The sequence below is a fragment of the Bos grunniens genome, chromosome 12 (assembly GCF_055505025.1).
Source record: "Bos grunniens cultivar Pamir isolate PY7600 chromosome 12, Bosgru_T2T1.0, whole genome shotgun sequence".
Classification (NCBI taxonomy): Eukaryota; Metazoa; Chordata; class Mammalia; order Artiodactyla; family Bovidae; genus Bos; species Bos grunniens.
The window spans coordinates 36,588,574-36,613,056 of NC_141176.1; the positions used below are offsets into that span (position 1 = coordinate 36,588,574).

The 24,483-nt window shown below is 40.3% G+C and overlaps 1 protein-coding gene across 4 annotated transcripts in view; it reads right to left on the reverse strand.

Moving 5' to 3' along the window:
• MPHOSPH8 (M-phase phosphoprotein 8) overlaps positions 1 to 24,483 on the reverse strand; it is a 48,246-nt gene that overhangs the window by 10,450 nt on the left and 13,313 nt on the right. For 2 of the 4 annotated variants that reach the window (XM_086329891.1, XM_086329889.1), the window contains exons 3-7: positions 11,167 to 11,988; positions 7,228 to 7,327; positions 4,131 to 4,388; positions 1,089 to 1,214; positions 921 to 1,009 (exon numbers count right to left, since the gene is read on the reverse strand). In XM_086329891.1, coding sequence (XP_086186017.1) covers positions 921 to 1,009; positions 1,089 to 1,214; positions 4,131 to 4,388; positions 7,228 to 7,327; positions 11,167 to 11,988 — 1,395 coding nt within the window. Of the gene's footprint in view, positions 1 to 920; positions 1,010 to 1,088; positions 1,215 to 4,130; positions 4,392 to 7,227; positions 7,328 to 11,166; positions 11,989 to 24,483 lie in introns of all 4 variants that reach the window. The other 2 variants (XM_086329890.1, XM_086329888.1) reach the window with 1 other exon arrangement.

Sequence of the window (24,483 nt, forward strand, 5' to 3'; positions counted from 1 at the left end):
CACGTGGTAGCAAAAGTGTGGGAGAGAAAGATCCCAATGAACACAATAAGATGATTTGTATGAATGCATCTAAAATAAATGTACAAGAACTACATGAAGAAAAAACCCAAAGAATTTGGTATAAGAGAAGAAATGATGAGCTGAATGAATGTAGAGTAGATACGTTTCTCAAAAAAAGACTCAAAATGTTAAAATGTCAATTCTGAGCCATATTAATCTATTTTAATGTAATCCTAAGGGATTAAACCTAAAAAGTCCACAATTAAAGCAAGAAAAGTAAAAAAAGAATATATAAAAATATTTTCTAAGCAAGATTAGATGACCAAAAGCCATAAAGGAAAAGATCAAATGATGTAACTACCTAAAAATAAAATCTCCCCAAGCACCAAGCAGTAAGATTCAAAAACATAAAACAGAAAGGGTTAATATGCTTCTATTAAAGTATGCTTATAAATCAGTGTGAAAAAACCTAGCAACAATAAAAGATTGGGGACTTCCCTGGAGGTCCAGTGGTTAACACTGTGTTTCCACTGCAGAGGGCATGAGTTCAATCCCTGGTCCAGGAAATAAAATCTGGCAAGCCAAGGGCATGGTCAAAAAAACCCCCAAAACAATAGAGAGGGGCAGTTGCTGTAAATAGGCAACTATCAATCAAAAACAAATGGTGACAAAACAAGGAGTCACTTTCCCCTCAAAATGCAGAGGTTAAACCATAGACAAAACCAGGCATATCATGGTAACTAAAGGGCATTATACAGGGCTGGAATTACAAGAACTGTAATTCTATTACACGTTTCTACAATGTTTGACTCTTATAAAGTGAACATGTATTACTTTTATAGTTAAAGAATAAACCTGAGTTATTTTAATAGAGCTATTTTCCATCTTCCTTTCATCAGATTTTTACAAAGACACTTCACCTCTTGGTCCAGGTTATATTCTTCACTTGAGTTAAGTGCAACCTTCACAGTAATATAATCCCCATTTTTCACAGCATCCCTCAATAAATCTAAAATGAAAGAAAAGATAAATTAGGTTTCAATAACTAGATTCATGAAGAAGATCCCTATAATTCCAAAACTACTCACTGCTTGGAATCACATCCGCTGTAGTAACATTCTCATCTTCTCCATCAAGATGCTTCTGGAAGTCCTCCAGTCTCATCCACTCCAGCTGCAGATCCATGCCCAGACTCAGAACCTGCTGTTTGCCATCTGCGACACAGAAGAGCCTTATTAAGATATACTTTTATGGACTATAAAAAATACAATGCCATTTTTATTTAAGCATATGGTGTCCTAACCCAAATGTTACACTTTAAACTTACGTCATTATCTGAGTTTCTCATTAAATTTCTGACTTTCTTTGGGTAGTAATATGAATTGTCCACTTTTAGATGTCATACAAGAAGAGGCATAAAGACTAATAGGTATTTTATTAACTGTAAAATAGTAACATGAATTTTAGTAGCTGAAAGAAAGCGAGAAATCACAGGGCTTCAGTAAGAGGAAGCCCTGTGATTTGTTCCTTTGGCCATTCTTCTTGGACAGCTGGTCAGCCCCCCCCAACCAGAAGGGCCAGAGACAGAGGGTTAACGTTACACAAGGGATGAATGTACACTGCTTCCAATATTCATGTAGGTAAACTCTAAATATAAATAAGTCATTGCCTGTGATCCTGTCAGACTTGGCTCAAGCTTCTCCCCCTGCAAGTACTCGCACCAAGCCCCACAGCCACCAGGGCCCTGAGATACCCCCACTACAAATGATGCAAGTGCTAGTTTCCAACCCATGTCCGACCCATGGACTCATCAACACTAGGGATGAAAATCTTTATTCCCTAACTGGCAGTGGAATAGAGGACATTTGGGAAGAACTCAAAATGGCTGTACTATTTTAAATGGTGAAAGGCACAAATGTTTGATGGTAAGAGTTAAAGGATTTAAACAGATGACTAACAGGAAAAGATGCTCAACATTGCTAATTATTAGAGAAAAGCAAATCAAAGCGACAGCCAGTACCTCCCATCAGTTAGAAAGGCCATCATTTAAAAAAATCTACGAACAATAAATGCTGGAGAAGGCATGGAGAAAAGGGAACCCTTCTACAAACTGGGAATGTAAGTTGATATAGCCACTATGGAGAACAATATGGAGGTTTCTCAAAAATCTAAAAACAGAACTACTATATGACCTAGCAATCCTACTCCTGGGCATATATCTAGAAAAGATGAAAACTAATTTAAAAAGATACATGGAGCCCTATGTTCACAGCAGCACTATTTACAACAGTCAAGACATGGAAGCAACTTAAATATCCAAAATGTCCATCGATAGATGAATGTATAAAGAAAATGTGGTGTGTGTGTACACATATGTGTATGTATATACATATACATATCCAAAGGAATACTAGTCAGCCATAAAAGAGTGAAATCATGTCATCTGCAGCAACACGGATGGACCAGGAGATGACCATACTAAGTGAAGTGAGTCAGACACAAAAAAGACAAATATCATATGGAATCTAAAAAAAAAGATGCAAATGAATTTACTGACAAAACAGAAACAGACTCACAGAAAACAAACTAATGGTTACCAAAGGGGAAAGGAGAGGGGACTAAATTAGCAGTTTGGGATTAAAAGATACAAACTCCTATACATAACATAAACAAAGACCTACTGTATAGCACAAGGAGCTATATTCCGTATCATGTAATAACTTATAATGGAAAACAATCGGAAGAAGAATATATGTGTGTATGTGTAACTGCATCACTTTGCTGTACACTTTAACAACACTGTGTATCAACTATACTTCGAGAAAAAAAAAGTTAAAAGGATTTAAGGACATCCCAACACAGAAACAATCCCATGGACGGAGGAGCCTGGTAGGCTGCAGTCCATGGGGTCGCTAAGAGTTGGACACGACTGAGCGGCTTCACTTTCACTTTTCACTTCCATGCACTGGAGAAGGAAATGGCAACCCACTCCAGTGTTCTTGCCTGGAGAATCCCAGGGACGGGGGAGCCTGGTGGGCTGCCGTCTATGGGGTCACACAGAATCAAACATGACTGAAGTGACTTAGCACCAGCATACCATTTTTCTAGATTCCACGAATAGGCACTAATATACAATATTTGTTTTTTCTCTTTCTGATTAACTTCACTCTGTATGACAGACTCTGTCTCTGACTTTTAATTGCACACCTTTGTCCTCTGAAAACAAAGATGTGGCTTACATACAAACATATATGTATAGTAGCCCCACCCCTAAAAAGGTATTTGTTGCTGGTAAGTCACTAAGTCATGTCTGATTGTTATGATCCCGTGGACTGTAGCCTGCCAGGCTCCTCTGTCCATGGGATTCTCCAGGCAAGAATACTGGAATCAGCTGTCATTGCCTTCTCCAGGGGATCTTTCTGATGAGGGACTATTCTTTGTTGCCTGGTATCTCAACAGCAGCGCTGCTATCTGACATCTGGGCAGCCCAGTCCCCTCCCGGCCCTTGCAACCCCCACCGTATGCTGGCTGAAGAAATGAACCCAGCTTCCAACCAGCTGGGCAATCGTGTTACCAAGGATCCCAGAACCTAGGCGTTTTGCAGTAAGAGGGTCACCTAACATCTAGCTTGTTATATATCCCCAAATATTTCAAAACTTCAACTGTTTTACAAGATTTATAAATTATACAAAGTTTTATCAGACAAATCTCTAAACCCCTGCCCTAGTTACAAATACATAAATATACTTTTATTCCTCATTCTATACACAGCCCTTGCCTCCTCAGCTAATTCCAGTATTTCAGAACAGCACTCACAATATAACCTCATTTAACGTTATTTACTACAAAGCTGAAAGGGAAGAATACAAATAAGTCTGTATTTTGACAGTTTTCTGAAAGCAATATAGTAAGAGATACAATCAGACAACTTGACAAGAGGAGATAAGGTAGCAAACCAAAAATCTCTGTAATTGTAAATGTGCTGAGCTATTCTACAGGGAATCAGAAAATAGATTGAAACAGTTTTCTACTCCATCCCGAGACCATAACAAGTGCAGAGAGGAGAGGAAGGTGAGGAGAGAGCTCTGCACACAGCCCTGAGAAAACTGCAGACAGTCACACAAACTCACCAGGACTCTCCTCCACTCGGATCGCGCTGTCCAGAACTTCTTGGTCACCTTCTGCAGCTATATATGCCCACGTGTCAGTCTCATCTCTTGTATTTCTTCTTTCTTTAAGTAACGGCTTGTTTTCCTTGGCTTTGTGGTCTTCTGTGACTTTATAGTCTGGCGGTATTTCATCTCTCTTCCGATTATTCTCAGGAAAATCATTTTTTTCTTCTGGAGTTAATTTAAACAAATCAAACGCATTTCTAATTTCCTTAAATGCTACTGGAAAAAAATAAAATTGATATGAGTCACTAATTTCTTTGTAATCAAAAGAAAGTCTGGGTGTTTTAAAAAAAACACACAGATATTTTCTTCAGATCAGATCAGTTGCTCAGTCGTGTCCGACTCTTTGCAACCCCATGAACTGCAGCACGCCAGGCCTCCCTGTCCATTACCAACTCCCGGAGTTCACCCAGACTCACGTCCATTGAGTCAGTGATGCCATCCAGCCATCTCATCCTCTGTCGCCCCCTTCTCCTCCTGCCCCCAATCCCTCCCAGCATCAGAGTCTTTTCCAATGCGTCAACTCTTCGCATGAGGTGGCCAAAGTACTGGATATTTTCTTAATTCTTAATATCTGCCTTGCTTAGAAAGCCTGATCAGGTTGACTATCACAGCCATGAAGCCTTTCCATTCATCTTTGTGTTGGCTGCTTCGTACTTAGAAAGGACAGCCAAAGTGAATGGCTCTTCTTCTGGGGGTCTGAACTACTCTCAGTTTTGACAAAGGTGACCACAGCCCATGAGCCTCAGAATAATCCTAGTCATGTCACCAACCACCCTTCTGCTGAGACACCGCCTCCACTGTGCCCGGAAGTGACCTGGTACAAAAATGACTTTTGGCGGAGACTGGGAGATGAAAGAGTGTCAGCGCACTGACTGTGGCCCAGCAACACTGCACCTGATGCCTGCGATAATCCACTCGCTTTAAAGACAAAGCAGAGAGAAGACTGGCAAAGCAGCAGATCTGTAATAACAACACCCAAAAAGGGGTAGAACAGAACAGAGTGAACAACTATAAATTTTAGGTATATAGCAGACAGGTGTTTTGTTTAAATTCTGAATTCTTTTATGTTAAATAGGAATACCTTCTCAATAGTACTTTTAGATGACATCTCTCATTTATTTTCCTCTGTAAGAACTGCATAGGCTTAAACAGTTTTGCTGCTGCTGCTGCTGCTAAGTCACATCAGTCGTGTCCGACTGTGTGACCCCATAGACGGCAGCCCACCAGGCTCCCCTGTCCCTGGGATTCTCCAGGCAAGAACTCTGGAGTGGGTTGACAGTTTGCTACAAGTAGAGGTATCCTGGTTAACGGCACAACACAGTGTGACCAGAGGAAAAGCAAGCATTACATGAATGCAGTGCTAACCAACACAAATTGAACCTTTTCTTTTTCTATAAGAAAGCTAGTCCAAAAAAAAAGCTCTCATTCTATCAAGATGTATCATTTCCAAATCACAGTGAAAGGAATCTGAGCAATTTATCAATTTTGTTTTCTATGTGCCTTGAGGAAACCTCACCAAGTATATGACACAACAAAACGACATATGCAGAACATAATACCACAGTGGCAGCACTAAAGCTGCTTGTCCCAGACATTTAAACTCTGAATATCCTGATTATTTACATAGAACACCAGTCCAGTAACAAAAATAGAGAATAGCAAGTGGAACATCTCATTCAATGTTCAGAAATAAAAGTGTTAACCATTCTTTCCTTTTTCCACAGGTAAGTCCTTTTTTCCACATTTAAATCTGAAGGCAACTGAATTCTGGTATTTTCCCAAGCTACTGTATGAAGAGGATGCTGAATCCATTGTAACACAGCATAATGCAATGTAAAGACTCATGTTCACCGATTCTGACACACTCCCAAAATATACCCTCAAATGCAATTTTATTTCTGTCCTGGAGGCTGGGAGCCAAGGATCAGACAGAAGCACAGGTATATATAAGCTGCAAGGTTACGGTCAACAGACTCTGAAAAACTGCAGACACAGTGAGGCTGGCAGAGTCCCAGCCATAGCACCTTTTGGACTTGGGGTGGAAGCAGGTAGGTTTTAGCAGCAGGAATACTGAAAATCGGACTCCAGGTGTGGTCTTCTGAACTTAAGGAACAGACTGAACATTCACAGTAAAAATGTACCTGAAACTGACAGATACTCAGAGGAAGAAAAAGTTCCTAATGACTTCTAATCTTACAATATTTTGAATCTCCAGTCACTCTCTGAAGAGAGGCTTAGAGCTGCAGTATCACCATGAAGAAGCATAGTCTCTACATCACTCACCTGCACACAAGGCATCAAAGCTGTTCCTTCCCAGATTCCATCAAAGCTGCCACTTCCTGCCAAGTCTGAACTGAGGTTTAGAGCCCAAACTCACTTTTAGTATTACCTCAGGTACACAGTTTGTGGGAGAACACTCTCAAGTAATCAGCCATCTCTTAGAAATCACTGCTTCCACAAGAACTTGTTTTCCAAGTACTTTTTGGTGTGTGAACTGAAATATCCAGTTTTATTCAAACACTGTAATGGTGAATGTTTTATAAAGTACTTGTTCTAATACTAACATGCACTATAGATTCTTAATTGAGTTAAATCTTGATGTGATCAAAATGTATATTAATTTTATTTATACAAATGACACAGAGCTAAACACAATAAATTGATTAAACAGAAGTTTATCTCAGCATCTACTAGAAGAGATACTTATTTACTTTTCTGTCAAAACTAATTTCCTGTCTCTTGAAAGATAATGTATTCCCACCAGAATCTAAAACATTGTAAATTGACTATTTCAATTAAAAAACTAAAGTTAAAAAAAAAATGAAGATAACGTATTTCATCTCATACCCAAAAGGAAAAAGAAAAACATGATTAGATGGGGGAGGAGTTAGTTATACTAGTATACATTGATTACTGGTAAACAACAGTAGCATAATGTTCTCAAGTCCCCAGTGAACAAATTTTGCAGGTTAGAAGAGAGTCTGTCTTCACAATGAACTAGACTCTTTGTCTGAAAGACCAACATAAATGACAAATGTCACTATTCACTCACTCTTTAATGCCTTGGGCTCTTTTCGGCCTTTTTCTTCCTTGTCCAAATCTTGCTTTTTTTGGTATTTTTCTTTGGGTTCATATTTTTTGGTCTCTCTCTCCTGAAAAAGACACATGTAAGACCCCAAACACAGACAGAACTGATACTGATTCTGAAAACTGGGAAACAGGTTTCTGGCATTAGGCCCCCCTTCTGTGAACTGTGCACATGACCCCTGACGACTCATGTCAACTGCTTCCTTGGTCAAGTTTACCCCCAACCTCGACAATTCACAAAACATCACATTCAAAACCCAACACCAAGTTTCCTTGAAGAATTTTTTATTACTACTAATAAAATTCCAAAACACTTCATCTAGAGTCATACTAACCAAACATAACTATTTTTAATTCTCCACATTGTCCCTCGGATCTCTGTAATTTTACAGATAATTTTGTTGTTTAAAATTTATTTTTATTTACACTGCATAGATATTTTTACTTTACTTTGTTCGCATGTATGTATGGTTTTCTTCACCGTAACATTTTGTAAATGTTTCTGTTTTTGCTATGCTGACCTCATAATATTTCAGTGGATATTTAACAGTCCCCAACTATTATATTTTCTTAACTTTTTCCCTCATGACTAGACAGGCTAGTATCAGTTCAGTTCAGTCACTCAGTCGTGTCCGACTCTTTGTGACCCCATGAATCGCAGCACGCCAGGCCTCCCTGTCCATCACCAACTCCCGGAGTTCACTCAGACTCACATCCATCGAGTCAGTGATGCCATCCAGCCATCTCATCCTCTGTTGTCCCCTTCTCCTCCTGCCCCCAATCCCTCCCAGCATCAGAGTCTTTTCCAGTGAGTCAACTCTTTGCCTGAGGTGGCCAAAGTACTGGAGTTTCAGCTTTACCATTATTCCTTCCAAAGAAATCCCAGGGCTGATCTCCTTCAGAATGGACTGGTTGGATCTCCCTGCAGTCCAAGGACTCTCAAGAGTCTTCTCCAACACCACAGTTCAAAAGCATCAATTCTTCGGTGCTCAGCCTTCTTCAGAGTCCAGCTCTCACATCCATACATGACCACAGGAAAAACCATAGCCTTGACTAGACGGACCTCTGTTGGCAAAGTAATGTCTCTGCTTTTCAATATGCTATCTAGGTTGGTCATAACTTTCCTTCCAAGGAGTAAGCGTCTTTTAATTTCATGGCTGCAGTCACCATCTGCAGTGATTTTGGAACCCCAAAAAACAAAGTCTGACACTGTTTCCACTATTTCCCCATCTATTTCCCATGGAGTGATGGGACCGGATGCCATGATCTTCGTTTTCTGAATGTTGAGCTTAAAGCCAACTTTTTCACTCTCCATTTTCACTTTCATCAAGAGGCTTTTTAGTTCCTCTTCACTTTCTGCCATAAGGGTGGTGTCATCTGCACATCTGAGGTTATTGATATAGCATTAGTTTAATAACAGAGCAGGAGCCCCATGGGGCCTTCCCAGGGCAGACCCCCCGCCACCGCACATCCCATATCTGCTGCAGCTAACCACTCTGGAGAACCTGGGTAAGAGTGTCCGGTGCACACTTCCTGTGTAGTTTTACTGATGTGAAATCCCCCACCAAAGGGAAGGTGTTAGTTAACTGCTTGATGACCATGAAGGACCATGAAGACATGGCCCTCCCAGGCCTAATGGAGTCTAAGGATCAATATTAACCCTGTGACACCATCACTTAATCTCACCATCAAAGAACCAGAGAGTTGTGCACAACTGATCACAGGTCCTGCCACCACCCGCTCTCTCCCCACTTTAAAAATGCTATGCTGAAACCCTCTGGAGAGTTGGGGTTTTCAAGCAGGAGCCACACCCATTCTCCTTGCACTGGGGCCTTTCCCATAAAGGCTGCCCTTTTCTTCATCACAAGCTGGGGTGGGTAGAGTGGCCTCACTGCACTCATGTGGGATCTTAGTTTCCAACCCGCACCCCCTGCAGTGGAAGACGGAAGTCTTAGCCACTGGACTACCAGTAGAGTCCACTGTGGCTCAGATGGTAAAGGATCAGCTTGCAATGCAGGAGACTGGGGTTCGATCCCTGGGTCGGGAAGATTCCCTGGAGAAGGAAATGGCAACCCACTCCAATAATCTTGCCTGGAGAAGTCCATGGACAGTAGAGCCTGGCAGGCTATAGTCCATGGGTCTCAAAGAGTCAGACACAACTGAGCAACTAATACACACACCAGGGAAGTTCCAGAAGTGGTATATTCTTTTTTTTTTTTTTCAGAAGTGGTATATTCTTAAAAGAACATGGGGAAAATATATGTAGGATGTGAAAAGCTAATAGAGTAAGCCGACAAAGCTCTAAGCTTTACTTCACAATGCTACATCGTATCTGAATTCCTCTAAAAACCCTGACTTGTTCACAAATTAGCCCCCAGTTTTCCAGCTGCGGTCAGTCCAAAAGAAAGTCTGGATTAGACTAAGGGAAGAGTTGAGGTGCTTTCAAAAGCGGGATCATTAGCATTTATAATTGCTTCCCACCAGTCAGACTAGTGGGAAGACCAGGGCTTCCCTGGTAGCTCAGCTGATAAAGAACCTGCCTGCCTGCAATGCAGGAGACCTGGCTTTGATCCCTGGGTTGGGAAGATCCCCAGGAGGAGGGTATGGCAACCCACTCCAATATTCTTACCTGGAGAATCTCCATGGACAGAGGAGAATACCAGGCTATATACAACCCATGGGGTTGCAGAGAGTAGCACATGACTGAGCGACTAAGCACCGCACAGACAGACTAGTAGGGGAGTAGGGGAATAGTCTCTTTAGCATTTTAACTATTTTAAGCTGGTTACTGATAAGTAACAGCAGGCAAGGAAAAAACTCTGAAAGTCAAGTCAGAGCCACCCTTTTGAGAAACATTTGCAACTCTGAGGGAAATCTCCTCTGGCAAGGGCGTCTAAGAGTTCTCAAGTGGCAGGCGAGGACTCACCAGTCAGTGTGGCAACCTCGCCCTTGTTTACGGTGCTTCTCCTCCCAGGACTGGTTCCCCATCCTCAGCATCCTCTTTTGTCTTTGGCTGAGGGTGGTGTCTGAGGTGAGGGTTTCATCCATTTTGGAGAGTTACTCAGTTTTCCTAGGTCTCTTTCATGTGTAAGTGTTAGTAAACTTTTAATTTTCCCCATGTTAATCTGTTTCATGTCAGTTCAATTCTAGAGCAGCCAGGCAACCTAGAATCTAGGAGGGAGAAGAAAATCTCCCGATAAAGTATTAACTCTGTAATGGTAGAAGAACTTCTCTTATAGGCACACATCAGAGACACTACAGGGTTGGCTTCAAATCCATGAAATAAAGCAAACATTGCAATAAAACGAGTTATAATTTTTCTGCCTCCCAGTGCATATAAGTTACATTTACACTATAGAATTAAGTGTGCAACAGCATTATGTCTAAAATAGCCATACCTACCTTAATTAAAAATATATATTGTATTGCTAAAAAAATGCTGGCTGTTGCCTGAACCTTCAGCTTTTGCAAAAACAAAATCAAAGGTCACTGATCACAAACACTGTAAGAAGTACAGTAATAATGAAAAAGTTTAGGACTTCCCGGTGGTCCAGTGGTTGAGACTCCAGGGACATGGGTTCCATCCCTGGTCAGGAAAGTTCCACACAGGGTGGCCAAAAAGCAAAACAAAAGTTTAAAATATTGCAAGAATTACCAAAATGGGGCACGGAGACAGAACTGAGCAGATACTATAGGAAGACCGGCTCAGATACAGGGATGCCACAAACCTTCAGTCTAATAAAAAACACACTATCTGCTAAGTGAAACGAAACGAGGATGGGCTGTGCTCCACTGTCTCCAAGTCTTTACTTAGAGCACCAGCCTGAGTGGACCGTCCCTGTATTCTGTCAGACACAAACCTTCGTGGGATCCAACCACCCTCCACCCGGACCTGCGTACTCACCTCCCCCGGGGAGTCTGTGGGCCTGGACATCCTCGGCGGTGTCAGAGCAGAGGCAGGCACTGGCTTATCCAACTCTGTGCTGCTCTGGCCTTTGTCCTGATTCCTTTGCTTTTTCTGTGTAGTCTTCTTCTCTAAGAAGAGGCTCTTGTTTTCTAGCTTTTTGCTCTCTTTAAGTTCCTCTGTCCTTCTTGGTTTCTTTTTTTTCCTCCTTGCTTTGACCTCTTCCTCATCAGCACTTACACTGCCATCCTGCTGTATGTCAGAAGCAGGATCTAGACTGGCTTCTTGCTCAGCTTTATCTTTAGCACCTCTAAACTTCTGCTTCTCCTCTCTGTTGTCAACCTGTAAATCTTCACAGTCCTCTTCCTGAAGCGGGGAATCACTAAGTACACCCAGGTCAGAGTCCACCTGAGATTCAACACATTTCTCTTTTTTTGTTTTTCTAATTTCTTTGGAATCGTCTCTTATTTTAGTCTTTAAATCTCGTATTTCACCCTTTTTAACTTTCTTTAACTCCTTAGTTTCTTTTATATCATCTTTTTTGGGCTTTTTGGATTCCTTTAATTCTTCTTTGGCTTCCAAAATTCTTTTCTTTGTCCTTAAATCAAAACCCAAACTTTCAGAGGAGCTCTCCAGGTCTGGTTTGGGCTTGTCTTTCAGTTTCCCAGTCTTTGCTTTCTTCTTTTTCAGGTCGTCGGGGCTTTTCTCTTCCTTATGCCTTACTTTTTTCTTTTTTTTCTTTGGAGAAGTGTCTTCTTTAGTCTCACTCTGTTGATCACTATCAGAGTTTGCCTCAAATATGTCATTATTTAAGGACAGTCTCTATAAAGTATAAAAAAGATTTAAAAACTCATTAAGAACACAGTAATTTAAAAGGTTTTGAATACTCGTACTAATGAAATCTGGTAGGAATTTTTTTTCCTCCAGTTTCTCAACTTCTTAAAATTGTTTATGTAACTGAGGTTGTATAACTTACTTACACTGCTAACTTAAGAAATGGAGGTGACAATAAGCATCAATTTAAGGAAACAGACAAACACAGACGGGCAGAAATTATCAGTGCTGCTGTAGGTCCTAATATCATATGTATGGTGGGTTATGTATAATTTCAACTTCAAAATTTCCAAAACACCAATAAGTAATTTGTAAAGATTTATTTATTTGATGTCAAAATAACCCTTTAAGAATTAAGTATCTGTCTAGATATAAAAACACTATGCAAAGCATTTTCAGGTCCTATTTCCCCACAATCTCTTCTAAATGACTTGGGGAAGGACAAAAAGGAGAAGAATAAAGATAGGTGTATTTTTAAGTTTTCCCTGTGGTGCTTCAGCAAGACCACCACCAAGTTTAATAAGGTAGTGGAAATGTGGTGGCATTGGCAAAACTTTCTGACTCTTCCTATAGCACTTCATAAAAAAGTGACTAGTGAAATAGGAGGGAGAGTGGTAAAGCACAGTCCTTAAAAGAATGACATGGCCCAAGGAGAGGACATAAATGGTTAGAACTAACCAGGTCTGACAAACCTAGATAGCGTATTTAAAAGCAGACACATCACTTTGCTGACAAAGTTCCGTATACTCAAAGCCATGGTTTTTCCAGTCATGTACAAATGTGAGAGTTGGACCATAAAGAAGGCTGAGAGCTCAAGAATTGATACTTTTGAATTTCGGTGCTGGAGAAGACTCTTGAGAGTCCCTTGGACAGCAAGGAGATCAAACCAGTCAATCCTAAAGGAAATCAACCCTGAATATCCATTGGAAGGACTGATGCTGAAGCTTCAATACTTTGGCCATCTGATGCAAAGAGCTGACTACCTGGAAAAGACACAAATGCTGGGAAAGACTGAGGGCATGAGAAGGGAGCAGCAGAGGATGAGATGGTTAGATGGCATCACTGACTCAATGACATGAGTTTGAGCAAACTCTGGGAGATAGTGAAGGACAGGGAAGCCTGGTGTGCTGCAGTTCATGGGGCCGAAAGAGTTGGACATGAGTTAAGTGACTGAACAATGAACAACCAGGTCCAAGATGATGAAGACGACTTCCACTAGACCTTGAGCCTCAGTGTACTCTCATTGTAACACACCAGCAGGCTACGTGACATACCCAGAGGCACCATGACAGTTCCAAGAAAATGAAAGTGCTAGTGGCTCCGCATGTCTGACTCTTTACGACCCCATGGACTGTAGTCTGCCAGGCTCCTCCTCCATCCATGGAATTTTCCAGGCAAGAATACTGGAGCGGGTAGCCATTTCCTTCTCCAGGGGCTCTTCCTCACCCAAAGATTGAACCTGGGCCTCTCAGGGAACCTGAGCCACCTAGGAAGTGTTGACAGTTCCAAGGTCGAGCACAAAAGGTCAACAAGTGGTCCAATTTCTGGAAATCCCCACCCCTTCCCCAAAACAGCTGGCATACTCCTCCCACTTATCAGCCTATAAAAACTTACTCACCTATAAAAAATATAGGTGAGTATAAAAAATTACTCACCTATAAAAACTGACAATCTCATAGCTTGGAGCTGCTCTTGCCTTCTGAGATGGCCCTCACTCTGTGGACTGTTTCTAAGTAAACTCACTTCTTACCCATCACTTTGTCTCTCACTGAATTCTTTCTGTGACATCAAGTACTTGAGCTTCATTAAGTCCCAGGTATGATCAGGGATTTAAAAAGACAGTGGGTTCAAGTCCCAACCTGAGGTACACAGTTTCACCAGGACAGCAAAACAACCCCCGCCCCCCACCCCATACCACAGACAACATCTACAACAAAATTAAGTGTCCAAGTATTTCAATGAACCCCAGAATATAAGCTGGTAGAACAAACACTGCAGGCGGTAAAGAATCCTCCTGCAACGTGGGAGACCTGGGTTTGATCCCTGGATTGGGAAGATCTCCTGGAGAAGGGAAAGGCTATCCACTCCAGTATTCTGGCCTGGAGAATTCCATGAACTGTATAGTCCATGACTGAGTGACTTTACTTTTCACTTTAGGAACAAACTAGTAACAGCAATAAGACCCCTGTGGTACAAATATCCACACAGGAGCAAGCAAAGGTAGCAAGGAGAATGGAAGAAATCACTCAAGAGTCTAGCGGGTCACCGGGAAGGGAGCTGCTGAAAGGGCAGGAGCTCTGGGCACTGAACCATGAAGGGATGGCCCAGGTTGAGCATTCTCTAGAGTAACCAGCCGATGCTCCCTGCCAGGTGTACCAGAAAAGGCCCCACCATGAGAAACTGCTGAGATCAGATTCCAAACAAAGAAGGGGAAAGAAAATAGAAGATTCAGATATAAGTGATGGTGGTGGCAGGCTGCCTATAGGGTCGCAAAAGAGTTGAACATGACTTAGTGACTAATCAACAGTGGTGGTGGTGGCAGGGTGAAACTAGAGCCCCCAAAACCCCTCATAAAGTCTGAGGTTATACTGTCTGATTCTTCATAAAATAAATAAAGCTTGCTCAGCAGTCATGAAGCTAAAAAATACTATCTTGTTCTCCTTTGCCTACTAAAATTTCAAAAAAGTAATTCATATAAATATAAGCAATATAAATTGATTAAAGCAGGGTATTTTATTAAATTGTTATAAGAGAAAGCAGACAAAGGAACAGAGTAATTAACCTAAAAAGAACAACAGGATGCAAGAGAGACACACCTACTGTTAGAAAGAAACAACAGGCCCCAAATGTGGTCGCTGATCCTAAGCCCACCAAGACAAATATCTAACGACACTCAGAATTATAAACCAGCAGTCTAGAGTTTCCTGATCAGCACTGGTGAAGGGTACTACTTGCTCTAATAGGACCCCCAGCCTCTCCGTGAGGGAAGGTGATCTGGTCTGAAATAGTCTCATAGTCTTTATTTTCTGCAGATGGTGACTGAAGTCATGAAATTAAAAGACGCTTGTTCCTTGGAAGAAAAGCTGTGACAAACCTAGACAGCATATGAAAAAGCAGAGATATTTCTTCGCCGACAAAGGTCCATCTAGTCAAAGCTATGGTTTTCCCAGTAGTCGTGTATGGATTTCAGAGTTGGACCGTAAAGAACACTGAGTGCTAAAGAATTGATGCATTTGAACTGTGGTGCTGGAGAAGACTCTTGAGAGTCCCTTGGACTGCAAGATCAAACCAGTCAATCCTAAAGGAGATCAAACCTTAATATTCATTGGAAGGACTGATGCTGAAACGGAAGCTTCAATACCTTGGCCACCTGATGCAAAGAACTGACTCACTGGAAAAGACCCTGGTGCTTGGAAAGACCGACGGCAGGAGAAGGGAACGACAGAGGATTAGATGGTTGGATGGCATCACTGACTCAATGGACACGAGTTTCAGCAAGCTCTGGGAGTTGGTAATGGACAGGGAAGCCTGCTGTGCTGCAGTCCATGGGGTTGCAAAGAGTCGGACAGGACTGAGCGAATGAACTGAATCGTCTCCTCTGCCAATTAACAACCTTTCCTTTCATGAGCTCCCTGGGGGCATCCTTCTGTTTGTTAGATAGATGCTGTCTGATTCATGAATTGGATAAAGCTAATCAGAGCTTCAAATTTACTCAGCTGAATTTTGGTTTATACAAAACAGTGAAAATAAAAAAATTTGAGGCATCAGGTAAAAAAGACCAAGTCATTTAAGAGAAAGAAACTCAGATTTGTCATTAGAGATCCGTATTTCAAACTGGGTGTGGAGGGAAAGGGAAGGATGTGAGAAAACAGGTACTAATCAACATCATCAAATAACCTATTTATCAAATTGATAACCACAGCAAAGAAAAAAAAGAATTAATCCAAGTAACTTCTGAACAATCAACACCAGAAATGAATACACTGTAGGAACAAAAACAACTGTAAATAAATTTGGAATTTCACAGTAGAATGGGCATAGTAAATCTGAAACTAATTTCTAGTTATTGCAGGGCTCAGTAAATGACTACATATAATATTGAAGAACACCAGAGTTCTCATGGAAGAAAAGAGAGACAGAACTAGACACTAAAAATGACAGGAAGACACAGTGGTGATGGACTGAAATTAGACATCAATATGAACTTGACTTAAAACTAACATGTATTTCCCCCTTTATCTCTGTCTAAAGGGCCTAGAAATAATGATATCCCAGTAGCAATAACTGCATCTTGCTTTCTAAATTCTATTCTGCCCTAAAAAGAATCAAGATTCCCTGAATAAAGGTTGGTGCCAGAGCTGGAGGAGAGTACATGGGGACACTTTGTCCAGGGAGCAAAGACATGCCCAGACAGACAGGGAAACCACAGGAGGACGCAGGAGCTCACCCACAGGGCCTCCCACCCAGGGGTGGGCCTGGTTTAACAACAGCAATCAAGTAAGAAGACTCCAAGAGTGTGTACCGCTACTTAAAAAATTTAACGGGGAGGGAGGAGCTGTTCTTTATAGGACACAAACTAAAAAGCTTAGAAAACAGAATTAGAAAAGTTGTTATTTGCAACCACCACAGTAATAACCAATTAAAGCAAAATTATTCAAAATTATCTTAAAATCATGGGTGAGAGGTTGTTGAAGAAGTGATTCTCACAGTCTGAAAGGTTACTTATTATAAGGTTACTTACTATTTTACAGGGGGAAAGTTCCCTTTAAAAGGGAACAAAAAATGATAGACCTCACTTTATCACATAATTATAATTTAACACCAGCAATGAGATAACTGACACAGGACTCATCTATCGATGTCATGTACCTTTCCGATAGAATACATGTGCCCAATGTCTATGCTTAATCTACAAATCATCTAATTTCAATTTTGAAAATACGATTTGTGATTTAACATTAATTGGCATCCATCTAATTCCAATATGAAGAAGCTTCTATAAAACTACTGGCCTGGATTCTGAAAAGGAGGGGGGCTCTGAGGGGTATTAGATGAGAGGAAACCGAGAAGACAGGACAGAGCTCGGTGACGGACCCCCCCAGGACCACCAGGAAACCCACACAGTGTGGCCAGACTCCGGCTGCACCTGGGACAAAAGTGCTGCTGCCGGACGCTGCTGAGGTGTCACGGGCCCTGACACAGAAGAGGGTCTCTGCTGCGTCGAACATACACACGCAGAAACCAAGGGCAAAGCCTGCAACTCAATCAAGAAAGCAACTCACCAGAAAGCTACCCCTCTGCTTTAAGCAAGTTCTGCAGGACACCTGTCTACAGAGCTACTTGCCTGTAGGAGACCTTCTCAAATTTCCCTCAATCCTGAAGAGTTGACAACTGACTTCCACCTTCTTGAAACAGCGGTGATGCCTTGTTTCCAAACAGAATACACTGTTTTTACTTAAATTTTCTGCATTGATAAAGGGGGCAAAGTAAGAACTGTTATATCTTCTTGGAGAATTTAAACTTTCCTCATTATGTAATGTCTCTTTGTCAACTGTGATTTTTTTAAGTGACTCATTTTTAGTCAGTCTTTCCAAAGCATTTAATGAAGTTTTCTTTGCAAAAAAGAAAAAAAAGAAGGGGAGAAAGCAGGGTGGTGGTGGGGGGCGAAGAGGAAGAACAGACAAAGCTTTGACTGCTTCAAAAAATTTTTAAATGAATTCTAAAACTGAATTTTTCCCCCCAAAATACAGTCAATCTTATAGTCAGATTATCAGAGGGAACAGAGTTAATAAGAAAAAGTAGTCTACAAATAATAAATGCTGGAGAGGGTGTGGAGAAAAGGGAACCCTCTTACACTGTTGGTGGGAATGCAAACTAGTACAGCCACTATGGAGAACAGTGTGGAGATTCCTTAAAAAACTGGAAATAGAACTGCCTTATGATCCAGCAATTCCACTGCTGGGCATACACACAGAGGAAACCAGAAGGGAAAGAGACACGTGTACCCCAATGTTCATCGCAGCACTGTTTATAATAGCCAGGACATGGAAGCAACCTAGATGTCCCTCAGCAGATGAATGGATAAGAAAGCTGTGGTACGTATACACAATGGAGTATTACTCAGCCATTAAAAAGAATACATTTGAATCAGTTCTAATGAGGTGGATGAAACTGGAGCCTATTATACAGAGTGAAGTAAGCCAGAAGGAAAAACATCAATATAGTGTACTAACGCATGTATATGGAATTTAGAAAGATGGTAACAATAACCCGGTGTACGAGACAGCAAAAGAGACACTGATGTATAGAACAGTCTTATGGACTCTGTGGGAGAGGGAGAGGGTGGGAAGATTTGGGAGAATGACATTGAAACATGTAAAATATCATGTAAGAAACAAGTTGCCAGTCCAGGTTCGATGCACGATACTGGATGCTTGGGGCTAGTGCACTGGGATGACCCAGAGGGATGGTATGGGGAGGGAGGAGGGAGGAGGGTTCAGGATGGGGAACGCATGTATACCTGTGGCGGATTCATTTTGATATTTGGCAAAACTAATACAATTTGTAAAGTTTAAAAATAAAATAAAATTTTAAAAAAATAAATAAATGTAACACAGAGACAAAATTAATGAATAAAGAGTAAATATTGTAAAAAAAAAGAAAAAGTATCCCACACACACCACCAGCTCCCCAATCTACATTTCTAGCCAAAATCTTCCTCTTCAATTCAGACCAGACCCATGTTTCCAACGGGAGACTGGCCATCTTCACCTGGACAACAAGCAAGTAACTACAGTCTCATGTGTTCAAAACTGGAGCTGTTCCCTAAATAACATCATGATGTATCTAGGTTCCCAATCCAGTAATTCGAGTTGTCTCTTGAGTCCGCTCTTCCCTCAGCCACTGATGGTTGTGCATCAATTCTGCACCTCACCACCTCAACTCAGCTCCTCCCTTTTCCCCTTCCAGAGTCAGTCAGGACCACAGCGTCTCAGAATCATCTTCCCAGTAATGAAAGTAGTAAAGGCAAAGGAATGTCAGAATTACAAAATCACAAGCTGTAATGAAATAATGATTCCAGGCAATGACCATCAGTGGCTCATAAAACCTACACATGAAATGTGAGGATTTGTCACATGGATCAGACTGAAACTCATCTCGGAGATTCTGTTAACCTCAAGGGAGAGGAGTCAACTAGACAAGATGGGCATTCTGACAGGTCACAGCAAGGCTCACGACCATCTGTGCAAAATATCAATAAAAAAGCCAATAAACTCCCGTGCAATCCTGCTTCTCCATCTGCTACCAGTTCACAAAAACATGGAGGGACAGAGGAACACGTTAACAGACACCATGTGCTCAAAATCTAGAATACGGGAAACTCTACAGAAAAATAATCTGGTCTCTTCATCAAATAGACATGATGGGGAAAAATGGAGGAAGGTTACAGGAAAAAGCTGTTATAGATTAAGAGAGATGCAGAGATTATCAAGGATATATAATATCCAGACCTTTTTCGAATCCTAGTTCAATCAAGTCAACAAAGACATGCTTTGTTTGAGACAACTGAGAGAAACTGAACAGATTAGATATTAGAAGATATTAAGAAAAAAGTGTAACTTCACATTGTGGAACTATCTAGCTGATTTCAAATGAATCGCCGGGTTAGTTGCACTGGGGTGATCCAGCCCTGGAATAACTGGCCAGATTCAATGAAGTCAGGATATAAAAATTAGTTACCAACTGATAAACAGGTATTAGATGATAGAAAGGAATTAGTGTTAACTTTTAAAATAACTAAAAAGCGAATAAAATTAAAACCACACGTATCACAAACCTGAGCACTTTCAGTACACTAGTAATGTCTTTTTACTTACTTGAATAGTTTCACACACACAACAAGCATATTATTTATTATATAAACTAGGGAAAATCTGAAAATGAAGGGGGGCTCTGATCATGATTACAGTAAGTCAACAGGCATACACTGGGGCTGACTCAGTCACTCTCCTCCTCTAGGTCAACACCTGATGAACAAGGTGTGATGACAAAATCACCGCACAATATACACCCCCCTCAAGGTCACTCCCTCTAGCTAATCACCTCTGGGAAGCATGAGCTCTTCGACAGTGCAACCACTGCTCAAATAACTTTTGGAAGTGCACTTTTGCACTGTTAGACCATCATCTCATGCATTTTTTTGCACACAAAAAGGAGGCGTCATTAGAAATTATTTTCTTGCATGACATTCACATTCTTATGAAGACAATTGCAAAACAGTAAGTTTAAAAATATTTTGGTTCATGGCACTACTGGAATAAATGTTTACTTCACAAAATATACACTTTTAAAAATAAAGCTCATTTGGGTGTGCAAATTCTCATTTGTTTTATATTAAAACGAATTAGCCAGTATTACTTTATAGCCAGTATTTCAAGAAGCTAAAAAAACTAGCCTCAGAAAATTTTTAAAATAAAGGCAAAACTATCTCTTAGCTGAGGAGTAGGGACACAGGTTAATTATTAAAATACACATCTGTTTGCTGGCTAGAATATGTACTGATAAAAAATTATTTTAAAAGAAAGGCAGAAGGCAAGTATATGGAACTATTCTTAAAAGTAAGATCACACATGGACAACTTGTAAGGCTTCTCAAGAACAAAAGATAGATATGATCTATTCTCATAAAACTACGACCATTTAAGAGTCTGGCCCATATAAGACACTTGATATTTACTTAAAAAAAAAAAAAAAAAAATGCTACCCCTAAAAAAGAAAACCAGGAAGGTAAAAGCAGTAAAATGTTGCTGGGATGGTCCAGCAGAGGTTATTCTTTGTCATGTAACATCATCATCAGAGCTCTCAAGGAAACCAGCCAGTGCCTAGCTGTGGATTTTTAGTTGACTAAAACTGAAGGTCTAGACTGTATCACACAAATCAACATTAAACAATACTTCATTGCTTTTTTAAAAAAATCTCAAACTGCCGGATGGTCAGCAAAAGATAAAGGTATCCAAATGCTAAAAAAAAGTATTTTAATGAACAAATACCATTTCTGCATGATGTATATTTTCTGGTGAATAGAATCAACAATCACTTTTTGGTAGAAACCATTTCTGTTTCTGTGATGCTGACTGAGTCCTGAACAAGTAGGGTTCCCAGAATTGGTAACATTTTTCCATAAGACAAAGATTTTGGTGATAGGCAAATATCGTTTTTTACAGGCGGCACATGTCTGTTTCTTACATGAACAGTGATGACGAGATGAATGAAGCATTTTCTCCTACTCTCTACTTCTACACCTAGAGTGAAAGAATCACAAGAACTTATGAACAGCAAAACTATTTTGCTAAAGTGGGAAAAGGTTAATGAGTAGTTGCATTTTTGCCATAGGCTTGTCTACTGACACCATTAGGTTAATAATTAGGTTGAAAGTCATAGCAATATAAATACTGGAATACTGTATAAATATGGGCTTCCCTAGTGGCTCAGACGGTAAAGAATCTGCCCATAATCTGGGACCTATGTTCGATCCCTGAGTCAAGAAGATCCCCTAGAGAAGGGAAAGGCTACCCACTCCAGTATTCTTGCCTGGAGAATCCCATGATGGACAGAGGAGCCTGGAGGGCTAAAGTCCATGAGGTCGCAAAGAGTCAGACACAACTGAGTGACTAACACATTCATTTTCACACACTGTTATATTTAAAATGGGTAACCAACAAGGTCCTACTGTATACCCCAGGGGACCTCTGCTCAATGTTAATATGGCAGCCTGGATAGGAGGGGAGTTTGGGAGAGAATGGATACATGTATATGCATGGCTGAGTTGCTCTGTTATGCACCTGAAACAATCACAATGTTGTTAATCAGCTATACCCCAATATAAAATAAAAAATAATAATAAAGAGAAATAGAGATTTCAGTCTTATAAAGATTCAAAACATTATTAGTGCCTGGAATTTTAAGTTATTTATAAAATAGTAAGGACAACTTAGAAAAAGACTTTCTAGTTGAAAAGTATCTCCCATTAGGACAAGGATTTTTAAGCTTAAGAAGCAGCCTCAAACCCAGCAGTCTATCAGGAGTCGTTCTCATCTAGACTCCTGTGCAAGCTGGGTTGAAGCAGAGCCCTGGTGACGTGATGGGACAACAAAGCCAGTGTTCTATGAGTCAAGACTTTCTGAGAAAAGTTTCAGCAAACTTATCTCACTAATCAGGGAGTAAAGTTAAAGATAAATTTAAGAAAACTCAATCAAAATGTCTAACTTTTGAGAGCTGCTGCTGCTGCTGCTAAGTCGCTTCAGTCGTGTCCGACTCTGTGTGACCCCATAGATGGTAGCCCACCAGGCTCCACCGTCCCTGGGATTCTCCAGGCAAGAACACTGGAGTGGGTTGCCATTTCCTTCTCCAATGCATGAAAGTGAAAAGTGAAAGTGAAGTTGCTCAGTTGTGTCCGACTCTTAGCGACCCCACAGACTGTAGCCCACCAGGCTCCTCCGTCCAGAGGATTTTCCAGGCGAGAGGACTGGAGTGGGGTGCCATTGCCTATGAACCAATCACCTAGTACGATGGGTGGATTTGTATGTATGTATTTTTAATGAAAGAAATAGGGAAGGAGGAAGTAGGCACCCATTCTAGAAAAGTGAAGTATGACTATAGCAAAACACTTAAGGAAAAAAGGCTCTAATCTGAACTCATAAAGTATTTCCTTTACAAAAATTTAAAAAGCACTAAAGAATTTCCTTAGTAATTTAAAAACTATTTATTAAAGACCCTGCCACTACACCATACATTTTAAAAACTGGTAATTCCACTCTTCTAAATCAATTTTAAACTACAGCCTAAACCAAAAGAAAGCCTACCATAGTGTCTGGCTCCATCAGTACTAACTGGTGAACTGAGCCTAGTTACTTAGCTCATTTGAGCCTCAGTTTTCCAGTCTAGTCCATAAAAGTGCTGGCCGGGTATCTGGTACATACAGAGTACAAGCACTAGCCAGGCAGAGGTGCCTCTATCACTACAATTATTATTAACAACCATTACACACAGTCAAGTCCTAATATTGCTTTTGTCATTTAAAAGATACTAAGTATGTAGTAAAATTCAAACTGTAGGGAAAGAAGGGATCAATATTCAGTCCTTAAAATAAAAACTTCAATAAGAAATTTTGTTGTGAGTGATTTTCACTGTATATTAATAGTTCTAAGTTCAAGAACATTTGTCAGTCTAAAAAATGAAAATTATTTCTAATAAAAAAGAAAACTAAAAGCAAAAAGAAGAAACTGCACAAGAGTAGCTTTGATTTATAAATAAAAGTTATAAATGAAACTTATAGTAAAACAGGAAATTCTCAGAAGATTCATAAATAAAGTCAATTCAATAATGTGTGGAATACAAGAATCAAAGATAAAACAACGGATAAACCCCTAGAAGGAAACTCTTGAGCCAATTTGTGCATTAATTTTAACATTATCCCACTTTCAACCACCATCAAGTCTTTTTACAAACTGCTGATGAAGGAAGTTTAACTCATCTGAGTTCCTTTGAATCCGTTACCCTTCCTTAGCATCAACAAGTGGGAAAAACAATAAAGTGGCTAAAAACTGAAGTGGATAAAATCAGACTTGTGAATAATCTGAAATAGATTAAAAGTATAGCTTTTAAGTTATAGATTAAAAACTATAGCTTTATAAAGTGATCTAAGAATTGTTTTAATTAGCAGACAAGTCAGACTTAGAAATATGTTACTAAAGGTGATTAGTTTTACTAATCACTATTTCACACCAAATAGCTGTGAAAAGAAGAGAAGCAAAAAGCAAAGGAGAAAAGGAAAGATATACCCATTTGAATTCAGAGTTCCAAAGAATAGCAAGTAGAGATAAGAAAGCCTTCTTCAGTGATCAGTGCAAAGGAAAAGAGGAGAACAATAGAATGGGAAAGACTAGCAATCTCTTCAAGAAAATTAGAGATACCAAGGGAACATTTCATGCAAAGATGGGCTCAATAAAGGACAGAAATGGTATGGACCTAACAGAAGCAGACGATATTAAGAAGAGGTAGCAAGAATACACAGAAGAACTGTACAAAAAAGATCTTCACGACCCAGATAATCACGATGGTGTGTTATCACTCATCTAGACTCAGACATCCTGGAATGTGAAGTCAAGTGGGTCTTAGAAAGCATCACTACGAACAAAGCTAGTGGAGGTGATGGAATTCCAGTTGAGCTATTTCAAATCCTAAAAGACGATTTTAAAGTACTTCACTCAATATTTCAGCAAATTTGGAAAACTCAGCAGTGGCCACAGGACTGGAAAAGGTCAGTTTTCATTCCGATCCCTAAGAAAGACAATGCCAAAGAATGCTCAAACTACCGCATACTTGCACTCATCTCACATGCTAATAAAGTAATGCTCAAAATTCTCCAAGCCAGGTTTCTCCAATACGTGAACTGTGACCTTCCAGATGTTTAAGCTGGTTTTAG